Source organism: Bufo gargarizans, chromosome 9 (assembly GCF_014858855.1).
Source record: "Bufo gargarizans isolate SCDJY-AF-19 chromosome 9, ASM1485885v1, whole genome shotgun sequence".
Classification (NCBI taxonomy): Eukaryota; Metazoa; Chordata; class Amphibia; order Anura; family Bufonidae; genus Bufo; species Bufo gargarizans.
The window spans coordinates 25,067,190-25,089,950 of NC_058088.1; the positions used below are offsets into that span (position 1 = coordinate 25,067,190).

Below are 22,761 nucleotides of genomic sequence, written 5' to 3' on the forward strand. Positions count from 1 at the left end.
AAAGGAAGGGGTTACGAAAAAATTACTGGGGGAGGGGGGCCCCATTCAAAAATATGCTGTGGGGCTCAGTCATTTCTAGCTACGCCACTGGATACGAGGCTGCCAGTGGCAGGGCTCCATAGGAACATATCGGGTCATTTATCAAACTGGTGAAAAGTAGAACTGGCTTAGTTGCCCATAGCAGCCAATCAGATTCCTCCTTTCATTTCTGACAGCTCCTTTGGAAAATGAAAGGAGGAATCTGATTGGTTGCTATGGGCAACTAAGCCAGTTCTACTTTTCACCAGTTTGATAAAAGACCCCAATAGTGTAAGTCTCATAGACACCAGAGCTAGTGCATTGGGGTCTAGGAGAGAAGCAATCCTAGGGGAACTAGAAAAAGGTGTAAAAAATATGTTTTTAAAAATATATTAAAAAAATTAAAAATGTAAAAATTCTAATCACCCCCTTTCCCCAAAATCAAAATAGATAAATAATTAAAAAAAATAAATAATAATTATGGCAACGCAACATGCGAAAATCGCGCATACTATTAAAATCTAAAAATATTTTTCCCATACGGCAAACAGCGAAACAGGAAAAAAGTCAAAATGTCCGATTTGCCAATTTTTATTCCACAAAAAAGTGGAATAAAAAGTGATGAAAAAGTCATACACACCCCAAAATGGTATTAATGAAAAGTACGGACTGCCCCACAAAAAATGAGCCCTCAAACATGTCACACATCGTACATATAACTAAAAAAGTTATAGGGGTCAGAATATGGCAATGAAAAGAAAAAATATATATTTTTAAGGTTTTGATTTTTTTCAGTATTAAAACTGCAAAAAAACTACATAAATGTGGCATTGCCATAATCGTACTGACCGGGAGAATAAAAGTAAGAGGTCCGTTTTTACCAAATAGGGATCGCCGTAAAAACTAAATTTGGAATTTTTTTTCCAGCTCCCTATTCCACCGTATGCAATATCTAATGGTGGAATTAAAAAGTGCAACTGGAAAAACCAGCCTGCATACGGCTATGTGGACAGAAAAATAAAAAAGTTACGGCTCTGGGAAGGCGGGGAGCGAAAAATGAAAAGCCGTCACGGGCTGTTTATTTGCGTCACGTGATGGATCCGGCTGTTTTTTTTATTTTCGTTTTTTTTCTGTGAAGGAAACTGAAAAAACAACCCAAACAGATGTGAGGTGTCCATTGGGTTCTGCCGCGGTGTCCGTAATTTTTTCGAAAAAATGTATCAATTCAGTGCTAAAAAGACAGACACCTCTGTGGAACCTGACGGATGAGGGCAATGGGGTCCGTCGTGCTATGGCTCTGGCACTGTGTTGTGGCTTCTGTTTGGAAAACGCTGGTGTGAACAGATTCCAATTGCGCCACAGGCGGAAGCTTGCTGCAGTAAAGGCGGCCTGTCCTCTAGGTGGCGCTGCCGCGCTCCGCCATGGTTTGTAAACACTGAAAGTGAAAGTACACGGTAAAATGTCTGCTGCTTGTAGCAGGTAGGTGGTCACGTCTGCTCCTGGCCTGGACCATGTCTGCCAACCTCCTGGAGCATCCCCTGACCACGAAGAGTGACCAGCCGGCAGAGGAGGAGGAGGTCAGCTTCTTACTGGTGGACGACAACGAGAACCTGCAGGTAGGAGGCGAGATCAGTGCGGGCATGGAACACATACAGTCCGGGCTATAGAGGACAGAGCACACAGTGCCCCCCAGTGTATCCCCGTGCCAGTGTGTGCCACTGTGCCCTCCATACCTCCCACAGAGCCCCTAGTGCCTTCCATACACCACAGTACAAGCCACAGAGCCTCCCAATGCCACTATACCACCCATAGAGCCCCCCAGTGCCACTATACCACCCACAGAGACCCCCCAGTACCAGTCACAGTGCCACTATACCACCTGCAGAACCCCCCAGTGCTACTATACCACCCACAGAGCCCACCCAGTGCCACTATACCACTCACAGATTCCCCCAGTGCCACTATACCACCCACAGAGCCCCCAATGCCAGTCACAGTGCCACTATACCACCTGCAGAGCCCCCAGTGCCACTATACCACCTGCAGAGCCCCCCAGTGCCACTATACCAGTAACAGTGCCACCATACCACCCAGAGAGCCCCCCAGTGCCACCATACCACCCAGAGAGCCCCCCAGTGCCACTATACCAGACAGAGCCCTGATGCCAGTCACAGTGCCACTGTACCACCTGCAGAGCCCCACAGTGCCACTATACCACTCACAGATCCCCACAGTGCCACTATACCAACCACAGAGCCACCCAGTACCACTATACCACCCGCAGAGCCCCCTAATGCCACTATACCACCCCCAGAGCCAGTCACAGTGCCACTATACAACTCACAGATCCCCCCAGTGCCACTATACCACCCGCAGAGCCCCCTACCTGTGCCACTATACCACCCGCAGAGCCCCCTACCTGTGCCACTATACCACCCGCAGAGCCCCCTACCTGTGCCACTATACCACCCGCAGAGCCCCCTACCTGTGCCACTATACCACCCGCAGAGCCCCCTACCTGTGCCACTATACCACCCGCAGAGCCCCCTACCTGTGCCACTATACCACCCGCAGAGCCCCCTACCTGTGCCACTATACCACCCGCAGAGCCCCCTACCTGTGCCACTATACCACCCGCAGAGCCCCCTACCCGTGCCACGATACCACCCGCAGAGCCCCCTACCCGTGCCACGATACCACCCGCAGAGCCCCCTACCCGTGCCACGATACCACCCGCAGAGCCCCCTACCCGTGCCACGATACCACCCGCAGAGCCCCCTACCCGTGCCACGATACCACCCGCAGAGCCCCCTACCCGTGCCACGATACCACCCGCAGAGCCCCCTACCCGTGCCACGATACCACCCGCAGAGCCCCCTACCCGTGCCACGATACCACCCGCAGAGCCCCCTACCCGTGCCACGATACCACCCGCAGAGCCCCCTACCCGTGCCACGATACCACCCGCAGATCCCCCCAGTGCCACTATACCACCCGCAGAGCCCCCCAGTACCACTATACCACCCGCAGAGCCCCCAGTGCCACTATACCACCCCGGTGCGTGCCACTATACCACCCACAGAACCCCCCATTGCCAGTCACAGTGCCACTATATCACCCGCAGAGCCCCCCCCCAGTGCCACTATACCACCCGCAGAGCCCCCCAGTGCCACTATACCACACAGTGCCACTATACCACTCACAGATCCCCCCAGTGCCACTATACCACCCGCAGAGCCCCCCCCCTGTGCCACTATACCACCCACAGAGCCCATAGTGCCACTATACCACCCGCAGAGCCCCCAAGTGCCACTATACCAATGACAGAGCCACCCAGTGCCACTTTACCACTCCCAGACCCCCCCCCCCAGTGTCTGCCATATACTGCCACTAGCAGCCACAGAGCCCCTCGGTGTCAGTCATAGTGTCCCTACAGCAACCACAGTGCCCCCAGTGCCTTCCATATACTCCAGTAACAGCCATGGAGTGCCCACTGCCAGTCAAAGTGCCATGTGTGGTGTGTTCTCCTTTCACATCGGATTCCCGTTCTTCAATTAAGAGTGGGTCCCCTACTTATAGGACATTTATGGCATATCCTATTAATATGTTATAAATGTCCAGATAGGACAACCCCTTTAAGATTGGATTCACAGGTCGAGCATGCACATTGCTGCACCGTCCATCTGTATGGGAGACCCGGAGGTGGAACGCCCACCAATTTCATAGTTATCCCCTATCCACTGGATAAGGAGGGTGCCCCTTTAAGTCTTTGGCGATGCAGAAGATTCTGAACTCTGTCTTAGAAGAAATAAATATAGGTGTATTAAAAATATAAATCAGCAGAGAAATATAGTTCAGGAGTGCGCATAGAACATCTGGAAGTGTGTCATGGAGAAAATAGGGCAGATTACTTTTGTCTTCTTCACAGCTCACATTTAGGATATTGGTTATTTTTATTCTTGAGACTCATTTGGACTGAGCCTGGGGAAAACCATCTGGGTTCAGTGCAATCCCAGTGAGTAAATGCACTGATTAACAATGAGCCCGGGACGTCTGCTTATCTAGACCACAATGTCCTGCGCTCCTGACATGGAAAGCTAGACTGTAAGCTCAGCTGAGCATTCGGAGACTTCCGATCAGAACAGAAATGATGTTCACAGGCGCGTTTAGTATAATGAAAAAATGCATTACTTAAAGGGATTATCCAAAGTCTAACACATGCCCGCCAATGCCCGGTTCCCTCATATAGATTACACTTACCTGCTCCCCGGCACCCGCGTCACTCCTGATCCCTGCATGGCCGCCGCTGCATCTCCCCGACGCGTGGATTAGGTCCTCAGGATAGGTAATCAATATCAGATCTCCGGGGGTACCCTGCACCCCCGCCAATCAGCTGTTTAAAGAGAAGGCGAGCACTGTGCCAGCGCTGTCTTCTCCTAACTGTTTACCGTCTAGCCGTTGCATCTGCAGCAGTGAGCAGGCGTAATTACATCCCAAGCCGGTCCCATTCATTTCAATGGTACGGATCGCTGTATAACTGGTACTGGCGCCCTGCCTTCTCTTCAATCAGCTGATCGGCGGGGGTGCCGGGTGTCGGACCCCCAGAGATCTGATATTGATGACCTATCCTGAGGATAGGTCATCAATAAATATAACTTGGACAACCATTTAATGGCACATGGTTGGTGGGTGTCCTGTTGCGTTACAGCCCAGAAGCTTAATGTTAAACCTCCACCATCAACAGATATGTTGAATTACAAGAACCAGTAATGCAGACTGCCATCCTTTAGAAACATCGGATCCATCAACAGCACTTCTAGCTCTGTTTTCCATGTTTCCTGTAATCAGAACGTTTTACTGTTTCTGTCTTTCAGGTGAAAGATGTTCCAGACCTCATTACCAAACTCGGGTGTAGTCCACAAGAGCCAGTTAAAGTTCTCAGTATTTTTGGCAACACCGGAGATGGGAAGTCCCACACACTCAACCATATGTTTTTTGGAGGTGTCGAGGTCTTCAGAACCTCCCCTTCTCAGGATTCTTGTACCATAGGGGTGTGGGCTGCCTACTACCCACCCTTGTCTCTGGTCCTGCTGGACACTGAAGGTCTTCTTGGGGCAACTGACAAGCAGAACCAGAGGCTACGTCTTCTCCTGAAGGTCCTTGCTGTGTCAGACCTGGTGATATATAGAACACGGGCAGAGAGGTTACACAATGATATGTTCCAGTTTCTTGGGAATGCTTCCAAGGCTTACTTGAAGTTCTTTACCCCGGAACTGAAAGCCTTATCAAGTCGCTGTGGTCTGGAAGTCACCTTGTCCAGTCTTGGACCAGCACTTCTTATTTTCCAAGAGACTTTACGGACAAATCTGCTTGGTCATGGTAAGAAACTTCTGTTGTATGTTGGAGATACCATATTTGTAGTTTATAATGCTGATGTTAAATATGTGTACCTTGTTTTCTGATATTCCACAGGAAGTAAAGTCCACGGACAAGCAGAGATCGATCTTCTAAAGAGATTCCATGATCTCGGGACCCCTCCAGAGGCCTTTAGTTCAATACAGTACGTGGGAACAAAGACTGTAGTCCCTCCTACAGATTTCTCCCAATTAAAAGAGACCGTGAAGAAGCAGGTGTTGGATACATCCACTCGTTCCTCCAGGCCACTGGCCCACGTGTTCACAGCTTTACAGGTATGATGCCCGTACATCCTAAGGCTACTTTCACACTAGCGTTATTCTTTTCCGGCATAGAGTTCTGTCAAAAGGGCTCTATGCCGGAAAACAACTGATCAGGCATATCCCAATGCATTCTGAACAGATAGAAATCCGTTCAGTTTGCATCAGTATGCCTTCCATTCAGTCACTGTCAGGCGTTTTGGCAGCATGCTGCGGTATTATGTCCGTCCAAAATACCTGATCAGTCGCCGAAATGCCGGATCCGGCATTAATTCCCATTGACTTGCATTAGTGCCGAATCTGGCACTGCAAAACAACTGAAGGACAGATCCCACCTTCTGGTTTGCGCATGCGCAGACCGGGAAAACAGTGAAAAAGACTGCAGGACGCATGACAAGCGGAGAGACGGAGCCATTCTTGCAATGCCTGCCGGATCACACTAACGCTAGTGTGAAAGTACCCTTACCTTTTCAGGACAGGACAGAGAATATACCGCAGCATGCTGTGGTATTTTCTCAGTCCAAAATTCCAGAACACTTGCCAGGCATTATTTTCCATTGAAATGCATTAATGCCGGATCTGGCCCCAAGTTTTCCGGCAAAACGGATTAGTTTTTGCGGTCTGCGCATGCTCAGACCTTTAAAAATTTGAAAAAGATAAATACCGGATCCGTGACACCGGATGGATCCAGCATTTCAATGCATTTGTCAGACTGATCTGCATCCGGATCAGTCTGACAAATGCCATCCGTTTGCATACGTATTGCCGGCGATGGAACTGCCTGCCGGAATCCTCTAACGCAAGTGTGAAAGTACCCTAGCATGTCCTCCTTTGCAACCATTTGTTATAATCTATCTAAAAAATAAAATAAAAAAGAACCAATTCTGCAAATAGTATTGATTAAAATTCTACCACTTGTGTTTACAGCTCCTCTGCAGAACTGTGTTTCCATGGTTACAGACTACATACAAGCCATGTGTAGTCTGATAGTGTAGTCATGCTTCTTGCCGACATACATTTGGTAGGACCTGGCCCCATAAGGCATCGTATTCTCCACTAAAAGCAGTGCATCGATTACACAGAAGCCATATGACCCTGGGAGAATGAAAGAAATATGTGTTGTGCTTCCATACAGAATAAAAGGCATGCAGTTGTATGGCCATGCACAGAGCCATTCATTCAAAGCAAGTAGAGATCTTAAAAATTTGGTGAATTGTGAAACACAAAGACAGAAAGGGGTTATCTGAAGTCTGAAAGATTCCCCCCACCAATGCCAGGGTCCCCATCGGATGTTTTGATCCGCGTGACGGAAAGATGCAGCGGCGGCCGTGCAGGGATCCGAAGCGACTTGGGTGCTGCGGAGCTGGAAAGTATAATGTATACGAGGGACCCGGGCATTGGGGGGAATCTTTTAGGCTTAGGATAACCCCTTTAAAGGGTTTGTGCCAAGTTTGTAGTGTAACCTCTATTCAGGATGGGGGTCCTGTGCCTTCTCAGATAAATGGAAAGGCGGGCAAGCATGTACACTGTCGCTCCGTTCATTTCTATAAAAACTGCCAGAGATTTTTGAGCGCTGTATTCTGTGGTTCCATAGAGAGGAATGGAGTGGCAGCGTGCAAAATTGTCTGCCACTCCATTCATTTGATCAGCTGGTTTCAGACCCCCGCAGATTTGAAACTGATGACCTATCCTGAGGACAACCCCTTTAAATCTTGGTACACCCTTTTTTTTCTAATAGTGTAACGCCTGTGTTTTTTCCTTGCAGAGCCTAAGCGAGCGCTTCTCAGGGGATATCCCAGACGAGCAGGTTCATATCACCTCCTTCTTCCCCGACGAATACTTCACCTGTTCCCTGCGTTGTCTGAGCTGCCGGTAATTCTGAATGAAGATTATTAGGAGACAGTCTTTAATGGTGTTTTCTCACAACTGACATTTATCACCTATCCACAGGATAAGGGCTCATGCACACGACCGTATACCCTCTGAGAGGGCCATATGTCCCGGAGCAGCATACATCATGCGCACGGGAAAACAAACAGCATAGGTCACTATGATGCTGTGCACATCAGGCCGCCCGCAGGACTATTGTCCCGCACTCATGATATCATATGATGACAATAGTCCCGCAGGCGGCCCGATGCGCACAGCATCGTAGTAACCTATGATGCTGTGCGCTCCCGTGCGCACGATGTATGCCTCTTTGGGACATATGGGCCCGCTCACGGACAGTATGTTTTGGAGGGCATACGGTCGTGTGCATGAGCCATAAGTGATACATGTCTAACTGCTGGGACACCCACAATCACTAGAATGGTGGTCCTGAACCCCTCCCCTGTTCCTCCAGTTTAGAATGGTGGTCACACATGCGTCCTGCTGCTCCCTTCTGAGCACTATACTCTGCTATATCCGTTAGGGATAAGTTGATGATTGTGTCTTAACCAGAAGAGCTTGCACTCCGTTTTCACAAGGATACAGTATAGATCATAGCCTAAAACTGGGACTACAGTTAAACACCCATTACTAGCACTAGGCCATTCTATGGCAGCGGTGGAACAAACCTGCCTTCTATGGGGATGTTCCAGCGTCTTGTGAAGGCTTTAGCCAGTAGGCTTGATGCAGTGAACTTGCTAGGCTATGTGCTGCAAGGGGAGCAAAGTAGATATTCACTGATAACTCATTTAATCGCGATTCAAAGTCCATATTTAACCCTAACTATTCTTACATGGAGAGTCCGTGCTGTAGGTTAATTATTTCTTAAAGGGATAGTCCACCTTTTAGATATTGATGACCTTTCCTCTGGAGAGGTCATCAATATTAGATCAGTGGGGTCCGACGACACTGCCCCCAAATCATCTTTTTGCAGCTCCAGAAACATAACAGTGGACGGAGGCGGAAGCAGAAGGCTTTTTCCACTGTGTATTAGCCGTGCCAGCAGACGGGAACTCGCTCCTTGCAGTTTAAGACAATACCGTTAGCGTTACATTTGTGAGGTGGATGATTTTGCGGTGTTGTTGCCTCCTTTGTAAATATACTATTTCTAACCAACAGGTCTCGATGCAAGAACAGGATGAACCATCTGAAGGATGGCGTTCCCCACCAAGCAGATGGTTTGTGCCAATATGCCCATGAATATAACAACAAAGCTTTGATATGCAGGGTAAGTGCGAGGGATGAGCAGTAATAGAATAGGAACATTGTGAGGGGAATTCATCAAAGTTGCATTAAAAGGTCACAGATTATGGCGCATGGCTATAATTTGAGACTTTTTGAGCTCCTCACCATTTTTCTAAAGAGGGCTTCCCTCGGCCGCTGGATTTACTATAACTTTTGCCAGAAACTGGCGTTTGTGCGCTAGAGACTTAAATCTACTCCAGCTATGGGCTGGCGTAGACTTGAGCTATAACAAAGTGCCAGAGATGCACTTTAATTTATTAAGAGGCATCTGTTTCTTTTAAATAAATGAATCATAAGTTCTGTCTCTTTCTCACAGCGATGTTATGAGAGTGGACGAGAGATGCTGGTCATCCCAAGGACAGTGGCATCCACAGACAGCCCCTGGTTCGGTTTGGCAAAATACGCCTGGTCTGGGTATGTTGACGTTTTCAAAATTAGTCACCAGTGAAGCTCAGTCTCAAATTTGGCTCACTAACTGTCATAGCTGAGGATGGGGGAAACCCTCAGCTGTGCGATGCCAGCAGATGTTAGTGGCCACTTGGCCAGGAGCACAGGATCAGGGAGCAGCTCACCTCCTATAACGTCCCTAATCTGACCCTGACTCCTAGCTGTATGAGCCGACCCTGATGGTGAGAGGGCTCATACTCCGTAACCTTTAAGTCCCTACTAGCCCTCAGGGTGGCCCTTACTAGGAGCAGGGTAAGACGACCTGTTCCTGGATACGGAGGAACGGGAGTCTCACTGGCCAAGCTGCAAGGAAGGGGAGACATATACAGACATATAGATATGGCAGGTGAACAACACTAGTTCCAAACTAACCTGCCACAGCCTTTATGACTGGAACCCATGCACCAGGTATTGCTGTCCACACAAACACTAAGGAGACAGAACACACAAAACACAGGAAACCAGGACAGCTATAGCTGTAATAAACATAGAAAAGAACACATCAACTAGACATCATACATGGGTTTTATGACCACAAGGGTGGCCCTCACTGGCAGATGGATTAGGATACCAGGAGGATGACTCCAGAAACATGCCTGGAGTACCCCTCAGACTTCTGATCTCCACAGAGGCTTTATAGCCCAAAGTGGCCACACCCAGACAGAAACACACAGGAAAGAGAGTTAACCCTTCCAACACAAACCAGGGGAGTGAAACCACTTAAAGAGGAATTGTCCAAACAAACCTTACACTGCAGCTCTTACTGTAGGCAACGACATGCGTGGCAACTATGTCTTGGGAAACAGCCAAAAGGCCAAGACACTGCCCCCACATGTACAACACCACACGTTGCCACGGACAGCCACCAGTGAAGGGAAATGACACAGTGCACACCAAACAAGGATAGTGCATACAAACACACACACACACAAAGCCAGAGGCAACCGCACGCATATCTGTTGTCCACGGCAACCGCACTTGAGGCAAACAACTAAGTGCCCCCAGCTGCGGTTGATACAACACCCAGACCGCGGGCAACTGCATGCGGCTCCCAAGGAGTCACGACCATAACCATGGGCGTGACACTAGCGCAAGGTATTTTTGTCTCAGTAATTTCAACTCACCTGATAATGAACAATGACAAACATTTGTAATGCACTTTTCTCAGAGGGACTCAGTGCAGGAATATCTGTGGCTGAGGCGACTCCCTGGGAAGTCAGTGGCTGCCATATAGGCGCTCCACCCCAACACACAACGCACACTGGGGTCAATTTTGTAGGAAGCCAATTTGCCTATTGTATCTTTTTGGAGTGTGATAGAAAAACTGAGTACCCAGAGGAAACCCACTCAAACACAGGGAGAACATATAAACTCCATGCAGATGTTGTCCCTGATTAGATTCAAAGGACCCCAGCGCTGTAAGACACCAGTGCTAACCACTGAGCCACCGTGCTGGCCCATAATACCGCCCTAGAATGCATAAATAATAGGCAGTAGCAAAATAGTAGTCCCTTATAGAGCCCCCATACTACCATAGAGTTCAGTAATGATAAGCAGTATCAAAATTATACTCCTTTATAGCGCTCACATAATAATGCCATATAGTGCCAAAATACTAAACAGTAGCATAATACTGTAATTTACTTTTATAGCAAATAATGTCACCAAACCTGCTAAATAATACTGTGTGACTTTAGAGTTTTCCCCTGGGGTATCGCCCCTTAGGAGGCCCTCTAGTAAACAATACCCTGTGCTATTGCCCACTTTGCTGACCCCCCTGCTAAGGCTGACCCTTTCAGCCAGCCCATGAGGCTAACCAATAAAGCACTTTGCTGTCATAAAATGGTCTCATAACTCTTCTCTTCAGGTATGTTCTTGAATGTCGAGTGTGTGGGATCATTTACCGCAGTCGACAGTATTGGTACGGAAATCAAGAACCAGATGGATCAGTTGTTCGTCAGGAGATTCGACACGTCTGGTCTGAGGTACTTGCAAATATTGATTCAGCTACATTCATACAGTATTGTCTAATACGTAGCAGGGTAAATGCAGTGAGAAATGCCCAAAGTGCGCATCGTCACGTGTGGTGATGTTGTACACTGTCTTGCTGCGTTGGGAAGTCCAGATGAGGTTGCGAACAGTCTGCCAACGACCCTCCTGCAGTCAAGATCACTGAGAGCTCCCTAGTTTAATCTTAAAGGCATCATGTAGGTGCCTGTAAAGTGCACGTGTCTCATGACCAGCCTGGCCGCCTTAGCTCTATGTCCCTTGTCACTTAAGTGCTTGTTAACCATCACCCAGTATAACATGAGGAATTGATTCACTTCTGTGTTTCTGTATACTTTTCTGCAGAATGACTCCTGCTCTTTGGACCAACACAATGCAGCCCAGCGAGTATTGGACGGGGTGACTCTCGTCATTCAGTCTGTGAATGAGTACAGTTCTGGGCCCACCCGCGCAGTCACTTCCTGGGTAACTGACCGTGTGGCTCCTTCTTATTGGCGACCCAATGCAGAGATTACAGTAAGTTACAATCCTACTAGGTGTTGGGGTTTACTCACCTCTCCCATATTTATTCATTTTACCTGTCATCCTCCTACAGGAGTGTCACGGGTGCAAGAACATCTTCCAGGAGGCTGAGCGGAAACATCATTGCCGAGCTTGTGGAGAGGGCTTCTGCCATAACTGCTCCAATCAGAAAATGCCTGTTCCTGAGAGGGGCTGGGGACCGTCACCTGTACGCGTCTGTAAGAAGTGTCACAGTAAAGGGCCTGGAAAAGGTGAGAGGTAGAGAGAACTGTAGGACCCCATTCTGCAAACTGAGGCAGGCACATAAAGGAGGACACTAAGCTTGCAGAATGGGATTGGGGCCCTCTGTTCTCCTGTTTATTGGGGCCCCAGAGTAGTCCAACACTAAGATTTCCACTGGGAATAATGGTTCCCCGTCACACTTCCATGGTCACTCTCTGTACAAGTAAATGCGAGATGTAAAAACCGCAAAGTGACGCGATGTTTGTGATTGTACCCACAGGTCTCCAGACAGTGAAAGATGATGGGAGTAATCTCTTACCTCGCAAAGTGACTGAGATGGCTCAGAGCTCGCTGAACATGGTGTCATCTGTCATAGACTTTCCTCTGCGTAATGTTCTTTTCTTTTTTCATGTTTAGTCTGATTTTATTAAGTTTTGAAGGAACACTCCAGGTGAGACTTCAACTCTGTTATGCTTAGTGCCCGGCCAAGCAGAGCAAAGCCATGACACAAGATGTAAAGAATTGTTGTGTCAAATCCTGTCTAATATTCTGTTATTGTAAACTTTGACCAGATAGTCAAAGATGTGCCGGGTTTATCACAGTGGCTCACAAGGTATGATACATTTAGTCTATATTTCTAGATATGTTAAGGCCCGTTTACACTGCCAGATGAAGCTGACAATTGTTGGGAAGGAAGCGTTCCTTCCTGACAATTGCCTGCTCGTCAGTGGAGGAGACTGCTGTATTTACATGCAGCGATCTCCTCCACAGTATAGGGAGGAGCGCTTGTTAATGCCATCGCTCATCCCCATACAGAATCATTGTTTAGACAAGTACGATCTACTGCCCACAAACAATAACTTTAGGTGACTGCACCAATGATCTATTATGATTGATCATACCTTTTAAATGTCCAGATTATCGCTAACGTGTGTTCATAAGAACACTTGTAATCGATAATTTTTAGATAACATTTTGGGGCAGTGTGTTGCATTCAAGTCACGTCCATCCACTCAGTGCCATAAATCCCTGCCAGAATTGTGGCACATTTAGCTTCCTAAATCTCTCACCAAATCTTCTTAGTAGCCATGAAAGTAAGAGGAGTGAGAAGTTTGAAAATGTAGTTTCCTGTAGTGGCTGTTTAACACAAGCGACTCCATTGCGGGACTCACGCTCCATGTGTGAGTGAGAACCTCTGTTCTGGACTTGCAGGGGAGCACGCCATTATCATGATTTGTAATGCTGTGTGCCTCTGCTTGACCTTACTGATACAGGATCATAGTGACATAAAGCTGTCAGTATGATTCTGCAGTAGTAAGGTCAAGCAGAGGCACACAGCATTATAAATCATGATAATGCCGTGCTCCCCTGCAAGTCCAGAAAGGACGATCAAGCTCACACATGGAACGGACTCGCTCATGTCCTGTCAGGGTTCACTTTGCTTTAGGCTAGGTCTACACGACGACATTTGTTGCGCGACGAAAAGTCGCGCGACAAATAGGGCGCAACATTTGTCGCGCGACATTTTGTTGCACTAATGTCGCGCGACAATTTTTATAATGGCAGTCTATGGTGTCGCACTGCAACATGCGACATGCTGCGACTGCGACGCGACAGTCGCAGAAAAATCCATCTTGAATGGATTTTCGGCGACTGTCGCGTCGCAGTCGCAGCATGTCGCATGTTGCAGTGCGACACCATAGACTGCCATTATAAAAATTGTCGCGCGACATTAGTGCAACATAATGTCGCGCGACAAATGTCGTCGTGTAGACCTAGCCTTAGGGTTGGTCCAGTAAATGCTAAATGGTCTGTGTTTTTGTTTTGTTTTTTGTGTTTTTTTTTTTTTTTTCCATAAACTGCGCAACTCTTTTTTTTTTTTATCAGATCATTTTTATTAAAGGTTTTACATACAGCCAATTATTCAGATTAACCGTACATTATATGATAATAGGATCTCAATACATTTAAATCAATCATACTTTATGCAAATCAGCACGTCAATAACACTGCATCAAATAAACCTTTATTAATCTCCCAGTCTCCCCCCAACTCCCATTCCCTTCCTAATATGCATCAATCTCTGAGACTCTTCCCCCCCCCCAGGTCCAGCCAGCCACACCTGCCATTGCTTCCTAAATTTCTGTACAGTGCCTCTTTTAATATAGATGCCACTCTCCATGGATATCATATGATTGACCATATTTATCCACTCTGATTTAGTCGGAGAGATCGGCTGTATCCAGTGTTTGAAACTGCGCAACTCTAGTACGTTGGCGATGTCTGATATGGCAGCTCAGCATCATTCACTGGAAAGGGGATTAGCTGCAATACCAAGAGCAGCCATAGACAAGCATGGCGCTGTTTTCTGGGGGGGAAAAAGCAGACCTTTTTTTTCCTAATTCTGAACAATCCCTTCAAAGCAAACCCGCCATGTGATTTCTGCTTCCGTATCTGAGATCAGGATATGATAGCGGGAGAGGAGCAGAGCTCTGTGATATATGATTTGGAGCAGGATTTCTGAGTAAAAAGCAGGTTTACTACTGACAGGACTCCTAGGAAAGATGGTGAGAGTTCTGCTGAGCGCCCACACTCAGCTATTGACAGTCTTCTCTGTACATGAACTGATACATGGAGAGCTGTCAATCATCATATGTGGGTGGGGAAAGCAGGACTCTTACTGTCTATCCTAGGAGTCCTGTCAGGGTTCACTTTGCTATTTACTCAGAAATCCTGCTCCAAATCATCTAAACCTATATATCACAGAGCTCACATTCACTCTTTGTCACATCCTGCTCTCAGATAGGGCAGCAAAAACGAGGTTCTATTTTAACACTTTTACCATAGTAGTATTTTCTAAGATCTCATTGTTCTCTCTTACAATTTACAGATTTTGTGAAGGAAGCGGCACGCCCCAGTTACTGGGTATCGGACCAAGAGATCACCCAATGCCATGGGTGCAAAAAGACATTCACACCTACGATGTCACGACATCACTGCCGGGCTTGTGGTCAGGGTTTCTGCCGAGTGTGCTCTGATTTTCAGCGGCCTGTCCCTTCTCGTGGGTGGTATCATCCTGTCCGGGTGTGCCAGAGTTGTAACATTAAGAAGGCGGAACTGTAAAGCCAATTACCGTATGTCTCGATCCATTGTGGTGGCTGATGGGTGCACCAGGTGGAAGAGCTCACTAGAGACCTATATAGACTATACCTATAGTGGATATCTGGAGTAATCACCTGCTATGGCACAATAACGTAATACCACTATGCAAAGTGGGTCTGGAACATAAACTTGATTAATTCATCTCTTTCAGGAATATTCATGTGATCTTCAGACTGGAATCAGGTTCACTAGATCATTGAATAGTGGAACTTAGTGTAAACCATTTAAAGGGCATCTGTCAGCAGTTTTGTCCCTATGACACTGGCTGACCTGTTACATGTGCACTTGGCAGCTGAAGGCATCCGTGTTGGTCCCATGTTCATATGTGCCCGCATTGCTGATAAAAATTATGTTTTAATGTATGCAAATGAGCCTCTAGGAGCAACAGGGGCGTTACCGTTACACCTAGAGGCTCTGCTCTCTCTATAACTGCTGGACCTTTGACAGGATCAGGCAGTGTAAGTGTCATAAAGCCTGGACTTGTCAATCTAAGTGCAGATGGTGCAGCAGTTGCAGAGTGCGTAGAGCCTCTAGGTGTAATGGTAATGCCCCCGTTGCTCCTAGAGGTTCATTTGCATATATTAAACCATCATTTTTCTCCACAATGCAGGCACATATGAACAGGGGACCAACACTTATGCCTTCAGCTGCCAAAAGCACATGCATCAAGTCAGCCAATAAAATCTGCTGACAGATGCCCTTTAAATATAGACACTAACTAACTATCTATGCAATGGGAGGTAGACTTAACACAGAGCATGTGCTGTATACCTACCACACGAAGCCCCAGAAGACAAGGATGTACTTACCATAGAGCAGGCATGTCCAAAGTGCAGCCTTCCAGCTGTTGCAAAACTACAACTCCCAGCATGCCTGGATAGCTTACAGCTATTAGGGCATGCTGGTAGTTTTAGTTTTGCAACAGCTGGAGGGCCACAGTTTGGACATGCCTGCCATAGAGGCAAACCATGCAGTTGCTAAGGAGCCCTTAGAGAGAGAGGCCCAATCCTGGTTGATCCTAACCTCTGAGGTTGTGGAGAAGGAAATAACCACTAGGCCCTACTGTCCCGGGTGCCAAAACCCTGCACCATAATGGGGGGGTCCATTTAGATCTTTGCTATGGGATGCCCTATGTCGCTGACAGGAGGCCAGTCGCAGGTGCGCAGGGGAGAAAAGGGAAAGATGGTCTTCAGCATTCTCGAGGCCCAAGGATAGGACAAAGTCTATGCGTGACCTACAAGGATCCATTACTAATTATAATCATTCTTTCATTTTAACTTGGTTTGTATGACGATAATTATTTTTTTAATAATTGCAGCTCAGGTTCTCCATAGGCTCTAACCCAGTGTTTCCCAACCAGTGTGCCTCCAGCTGTTGCAAAACTACAACTCCCAGCATGCCCGGACAGCCTTTGGTTGTGCGGGCATGCTGGGAGTTGTAATTTTGCAGCTGGAGGCACACTGGTTGGGAAACATTGCTCTAACCTGTAGAAAGTCTGTCTCGGCTCATATCCTTCATAGTGGTCAATGAATACAGAGACTTATGGAGAAAATCGTTTTCTGTACTTGGGGTGAAGCTTCTGAAATGTTGGCACTTTATATGAGATTACAGTGTAAGATTAATCAGTCTAATGTAGAAAGGCATCATTAAGCATTCACAATTATATATAGGTGTAAAATATCTCACAGTATCATCATGCATATGTGTAGGGCATGGTCACCACTGTGTTGTACCGATCCTAAATGATGTGGTCACTGCTTGTTGTCATTGAAGCTGTTTAATGCAGTAGAACAGATAGATTTCCCTTTGTCAGAAGGCTGATCACTAGTGAAGACATTGAGTCAGCAGGGAGTGATGGGAGATTTCAGCTCTGACGTGCAGAAATGTGAATGCAGCTCTAGGCTACTACACAGGCTGTACCTCAGGATCGGTAAAAGGTAGGTAATGTAATACATTTGCAATTTTTATGTAGGTAAGATCTATATATTAGCTGCAAACTTATGTCCAGTTGTGGACATACATTTTTTAGGGCTCAGTGGCTATCCTCCAATGTTAAGCACACCTGGTGCATGCGGTAACCTTTTGCCCAAGATTTCAACTTAAAGAGGTATTCCGGTTATGTAAATGTATCCCCTATCCACAGCGATCACGAGAACGGAGCCCCTATACCTCGTGAAGGCCCCACGAAAATAATGGAGTGGCCGGTCATGTATGCGCTGTACTCGGCTATTTCCGGAACTCTGGTAATTTCTGGGGGCCTAAATGGGGTACAGGGTCCTTAATCTTGTGAACAGTGGGGGTTCCAATGGTATGACCCCCATTGATCGAATACCCTGTCCTGTGGATAGGGAATCACTTTACATAACTGGAATACCCCTTTAATTCTCTTCCCAATAAATATGCTGGAATAATTCAGACCATCGGTGGACCCATGTGTGGTCACCCTATGTGTCATGGATATGAAAGGGATCCATCTACTTGACCAGTGCTGTGAGCAAGTGTATCTTATATATTATGCCCACTGGCATTGTGGGTGGCACCGTTCTAAATGTTAGCAGCAGGTAGACTGGGATGGATCCCCAACGGGCAGAATATTTCCCTTTACATAATATACATAATATCATTGTGAATCTTCATTGTTTCTTTTAGGTTTGGCATTCTTGGCAATCAGTGATACATTCCTTTTATTAATGCTGCTGTGTCTAGAGACAGTGCTGTTTTATATTTTTTTGATCTTAGAATAAATTTCTTCTTCCAGGTGTCTGGCACCTCATTAATTTCCTAGATGCTGAACATTTATTTTCTCTCGCTGCATAGAGCTGGGCTGTATACATCATGTGCAGGATGATCTGTATGGGAAATTTCGGAAAATTGGAAATCTGTGGGACGTATTTTCCCCAGCTTCCATACTTCTCAATGCAGACAAAAATGACTTGCTTAATACAGCTCCAAGGTGACTGTGTTAAGGGTTAACACTGGGGGGCGTGCAGCCATCTTCCTTTGGAGGGGACACAGCATAAAGGCGGGTTTACATGGGCCGATGGAACGCTTCCTTCCCGACAGTCAGCTGCTCGCTTAGTGAAGGAGACCGCTGCTATTACATGCAGCGATCTCCTTCACAGTATGAGGACGAGGGATGGATATAGCGATCCCTCGTCCTCATACTGAATCATTGTTTCTGGGCAGCAAATCACTATTTAGACAGCACGATCTGCTGCCCAAGAACAATGATTGGTGTGCTTACATGAATAACAGGATCACGCGAAGAACAAGCATTTCGCTCGTTCATTGGGTGATAGGCGGCACATATAGATGGCCAGGTCATTGGAAACGAGCATTGTCACATAGTTTGTAAGGCCGAAAAAAGACATCTGTCCATCCAGTTCGGCCTGTTATCCTGCAAGTTGATCCAGAGGAAGGCAAAAAAAAAAATATTATGTGGTAGAAGCCAATTTTCCACACTTAAGGGGAAAAAAAATGTCCTTCCTGACTCTAATCAGAATAACTCCCTGGATCAACGACCCCTCTCTAGTAGCTATAGCCTGTAATATTATTACGCTCCAGAAATACATCCAGGCCCCTCTTGAATTCCTTTATTGTACTCACCATCACCACCTCCTCAGGCAGAGAGCTCCATAGTCTCACTGCTCTTACCGTAAAGAATCCTCTTCTATGTTTGTGTACAAACCTTCTTTCCTCCAGACGCAGAGGATGTCCCCTCGTCACAGGCCTGGGGATAGATAGATGATGGGATAGATCTCTGTACTGACCCCTGATATATTTATACATAGTAATTAGATCTCCCCTCAGTCATCTTTTTTTCTAAAGTGAATAACCCTAATTTTGATAATCTTTCAGGGTACTGTAGTTGCCCCATTCCAGTTATTACTTTAGTTGCCCTCCTCTGAACCCTCTCCAGCTCTGCTATGTCTGCCGTGTTCACAGGAGCCCAGAACTGTACACAGTCCTCCATGTGTGGTCTGACTAGTGATTTGTAAAGTGGTAGGACTATGTTCTCATCACGGGCATCTATGCGCCTTTTGATGCAACCCATTATCTTATTGGCCTTGGCAGCAGCTGCCTGACACTGGTTTTTGCAGCTTAGTTTGCTGTTTACTAAAATTCCTAGATCCTTTTCCATGTCAGTGTTACCCAGTGTTTTACTATTTAGTATGTACGGGTGACTTGCATTATTCCTTCCCATGTGCATAACCTTAAATTTGTCAGTGTTAAACCTCATCTGCCACTTCTCTGCCCAAGCCTCTAATCTATCCAGATCCATCTGTAGTAGTATATTGTCCTCTTCCGTATTAATTACTTTACACAGTTTAGTGTCATCTGCAAAAAGTTATATTTTACTATGCAAGCCTTCTACAAGATCATTAATATATTGGAGAGGATGGGGCCCAATACTGACCCCTGAGGTAACCCACTAGTGACAGTGACCCAATCTGAGTATGTACCGTTAATAACCACCCTCTGTTTTCTATTACTGGGCCAGTTACTTCCCCTCATACAGACATTTTCTCCCAGTCCGAGCATTCTCATTTTATATACTAACCTTTCATGCGGTACAGTATCAAATGCTTTGGAGCGTTCCCGATAATCTGGCTGATTATTGTGTAAATCCTCCGGACGCTCTAATGGGCTGTCCAGCAGCAATCATCACACTAATGTATTTGTGTTAGATCACAGAGCGATATCACGTGTATTGTGTGTCTATGGGTTCACAAAAATTGCATTTAAGCAATTGCAAAAATGCTTGCAGATTGCGAAATCCCCTCATAGAGCTTTATTGAAATTGCGTGCAGTGTTACGATTTGGATTTTTAGACCTTTAAAAAGAAGGCCCCACTCGTAAACTGCAGAAAATCGCAATAAATAGCAATGTACTCATGTTCCACCGGTCAGTGGAGTGTTAAAGGGATTGTCTCATCTGCAAATTTATGGAATATCGATAGGAAATGCCATAAATGTCCAGTAGGTGCAAGTCCAACCTCTGGCACCCATCTCAAGAACAGGGTTCCGCCATGAATAGAAAGAACAAGTCATGTATGTGCGGCTATCTCCATTCACTGCTGTGGGACTTTCAAAAACTAGCAGAGCGCTGACTCTTCTATTTTCAGAATTCCTTTAGCAGTGAATGGAAAGGATACTGTACATGCGTGGCGTGCTCTCGGTTCGCAGTGAGGCCCTGTTCTTGACATGTACTTATAGCACATCCTATGGATATACCATACATGTCCAGATGAGGCAATCTCTTTAAGGTGCCCATACACCTTTTGATAGCTGTTGGCTGAACGCACATTTTGCTGAACTCCCCCATATACATGCATGAGAAGAGTAAACCACCGCCAGACACTGCTGGTGGCGGGTTATCTCCTTGTGGAAAAAAGGATCGGTCATGATAACATTACACATGCCCGGTCCTTCCTGACATCATCTGTCCGAAGAGAGTCAGGAGTCTTCATCCACGTAAGATTGTCGGCGAGCCCTGCCAAAATCAGGGGGTTCAACTAGCTTTTTCAGGGGGTCAAATTAGGCCGTGGATATCCATCTTTGCAGTGTATAGGGTGAAATTCATGGCAAATATGCAAGATTTCCATCGGAGAATCACAAGAAAATCCTCCCCATGTGGCACCACCCTTAGTGTATGGAAGAAAAACTAAAATAAAATTTAAATGTTTAATATGTCTGTATCAGCGTCGCCTCAGAGCAGTGAAAGGTAAGGACTGAGATTTCTTAATATGTTTTTTTTTCCCTTCAAAATCCATTAGAACATTCTTCATGCATGAACACAAGCAATGCATTAGACATGACCTCCCCAGGTCACTGACTCATGTGAGGAGCAGTAGATGCTCTCAGAACAAAGAGGGGGGAGGCGCAGCACACAGACAACAAAATGACATTTTTGGCCCCTGGAATAATTTCAGGTCATACACTGTATTAACCTCTTCTATGCCTGTACAGTCAATTTATAGGTATACCAGGTATCCATAGGAAACTGCATTCAAATTGGTGTGTTGTATGTTTGTAAAGCCGACTAAGCAATACGTGGCTGCAGGGTCAGACTACACCCAGGGTCTGTTTGTAGTCTGTAACCGTGGAGACATAAAGATCTGGACATTAGCTGCATACACAAAGGCTAATTGTCAAGTTTCTTATTTTTTGTTAAATTTTTAGATGTATTGGAAGATTATAAATGGTGGCCCTCCATCTGCAACATATTTACGGGTGTGACTTAGGACTGGTCATGCAATTATGCACATAGAAAATTAAGAAAGCCGGGTTAGTGTTTGAGGATATGGCTAGCGTGAAGTATCGGATAGTAGAAGGTAACCTGTCACCACCTGCTTAATGATTCCACTAGAAGAAGTATCAGGTTAAAGTAGGAGATGTATTCTGGCTTGACCAAGAGTCTTACGAGTCGAACTAACATAATGATAGAGATCTATGTGCCTGTATTACACTTGTGTGAAAGGCAATGTTTGCAAGGAGTCTAGATATGAAGTGCCAGTAGATTTCCTGCGTTCCTCCTGGACTATAATGCATAGAATACCACCTATGACCTGTATATAACATCTGCCCGCGTAGACTCGGGCACTACATGATATCACTCAGAGATGCATGCACACATATGCTGCCCTATACGAAAGCTTGAATAAAATGTCTGGGGTCTCAAGGCTTGGAAGGGGCTTGTAATGTATGCAATAAATATTGTTAAGTTTAGGTAAACTCAAAAGCATTAAACATATGTTTTCCATGTGTGGTGCCGTCTGCGCTCATAGTCCAAATGTCTGAATGATATGGTTTGGAGAACGTTTTCTGGAGCATTGTCGTAGGAAGATTCACTGCATATCCCTGGCAACATACGCAGATTTCGCTTGAGGATTTTTCTGCAGATTTCATCCTTTGCATTGACTACCAGTGAAAGCTCTGAAACACATTGATGGGAGGTGAAGATGGAAGTACCGTATTTTTCGCCCTATAAGACGCACCCCCCCAAAAAAAGTGGGGGGGGGGGAAATGCCCCTGCGTCTTATGGGGCGAATGCTGCCATTCTACATCGCAGTCTTCCATGCGATGTATCAGCTGGAGGGGGGGGGGGCAGGTGTCATGCAAATACTTTTCACTGACGTCACGTGCCTGCGCCGCCTACTTCATTCATAAAGTAGGCAGTGCAGGCACGTGACATCAGTGAGTTACGGCCGGCCGCCCTGCTCTGCCTGCTACAGGACATTTAGTAAGTAGTACAGATGGGGCTGGGGATCGGAACTTCAATTAAAGTTATTATTCTAAAAAGTTTAGGCAATAAGGAAGTGAATGAGCGGCCCCTCCCACTGGTTTAGCTCCGGTATATTAGGTCATCTGTGGATGGCACTGTTATGGGGTGGGGGATCTCTGGGTGACACATATATAGCAGTGCCATCCACAGATCCACCCCCCATAACAGTGCCACCCACAGATCCCCCCCCATAACAGTGCTACCCACAGATCCCCCCCATAACAGTGCCACCCACAGATCCCCCCCATAA

At 46.4% G+C, this 22,761-nt stretch overlaps 1 protein-coding gene across 1 annotated transcript; it reads left to right on the forward strand.

Moving 5' to 3' along the window:
* Positions 1–1,459: 1,459 nt before the first annotated feature.
* Positions 1,460–15,553, forward strand: LOC122946278 (zinc finger FYVE domain-containing protein 1-like). Its single transcript, XM_044305783.1, has 11 exons — positions 1,460–1,634; positions 4,893–5,397; positions 5,491–5,708; positions 7,459–7,565; positions 8,742–8,850; positions 9,184–9,281; positions 11,182–11,299; positions 11,667–11,837; positions 11,917–12,094; positions 12,346–12,453; positions 14,956–15,553. The coding sequence occupies exons 1-11, from the start codon at positions 1,530–1,532 to the stop codon at positions 15,186–15,188; spliced, it is 1,950 nt and encodes a 649-aa protein (XP_044161718.1). The 5' UTR covers positions 1,460–1,529; the 3' UTR covers positions 15,189–15,553.
* The last annotated feature ends 7,208 nt before the right edge of the window (positions 15,554–22,761 follow it).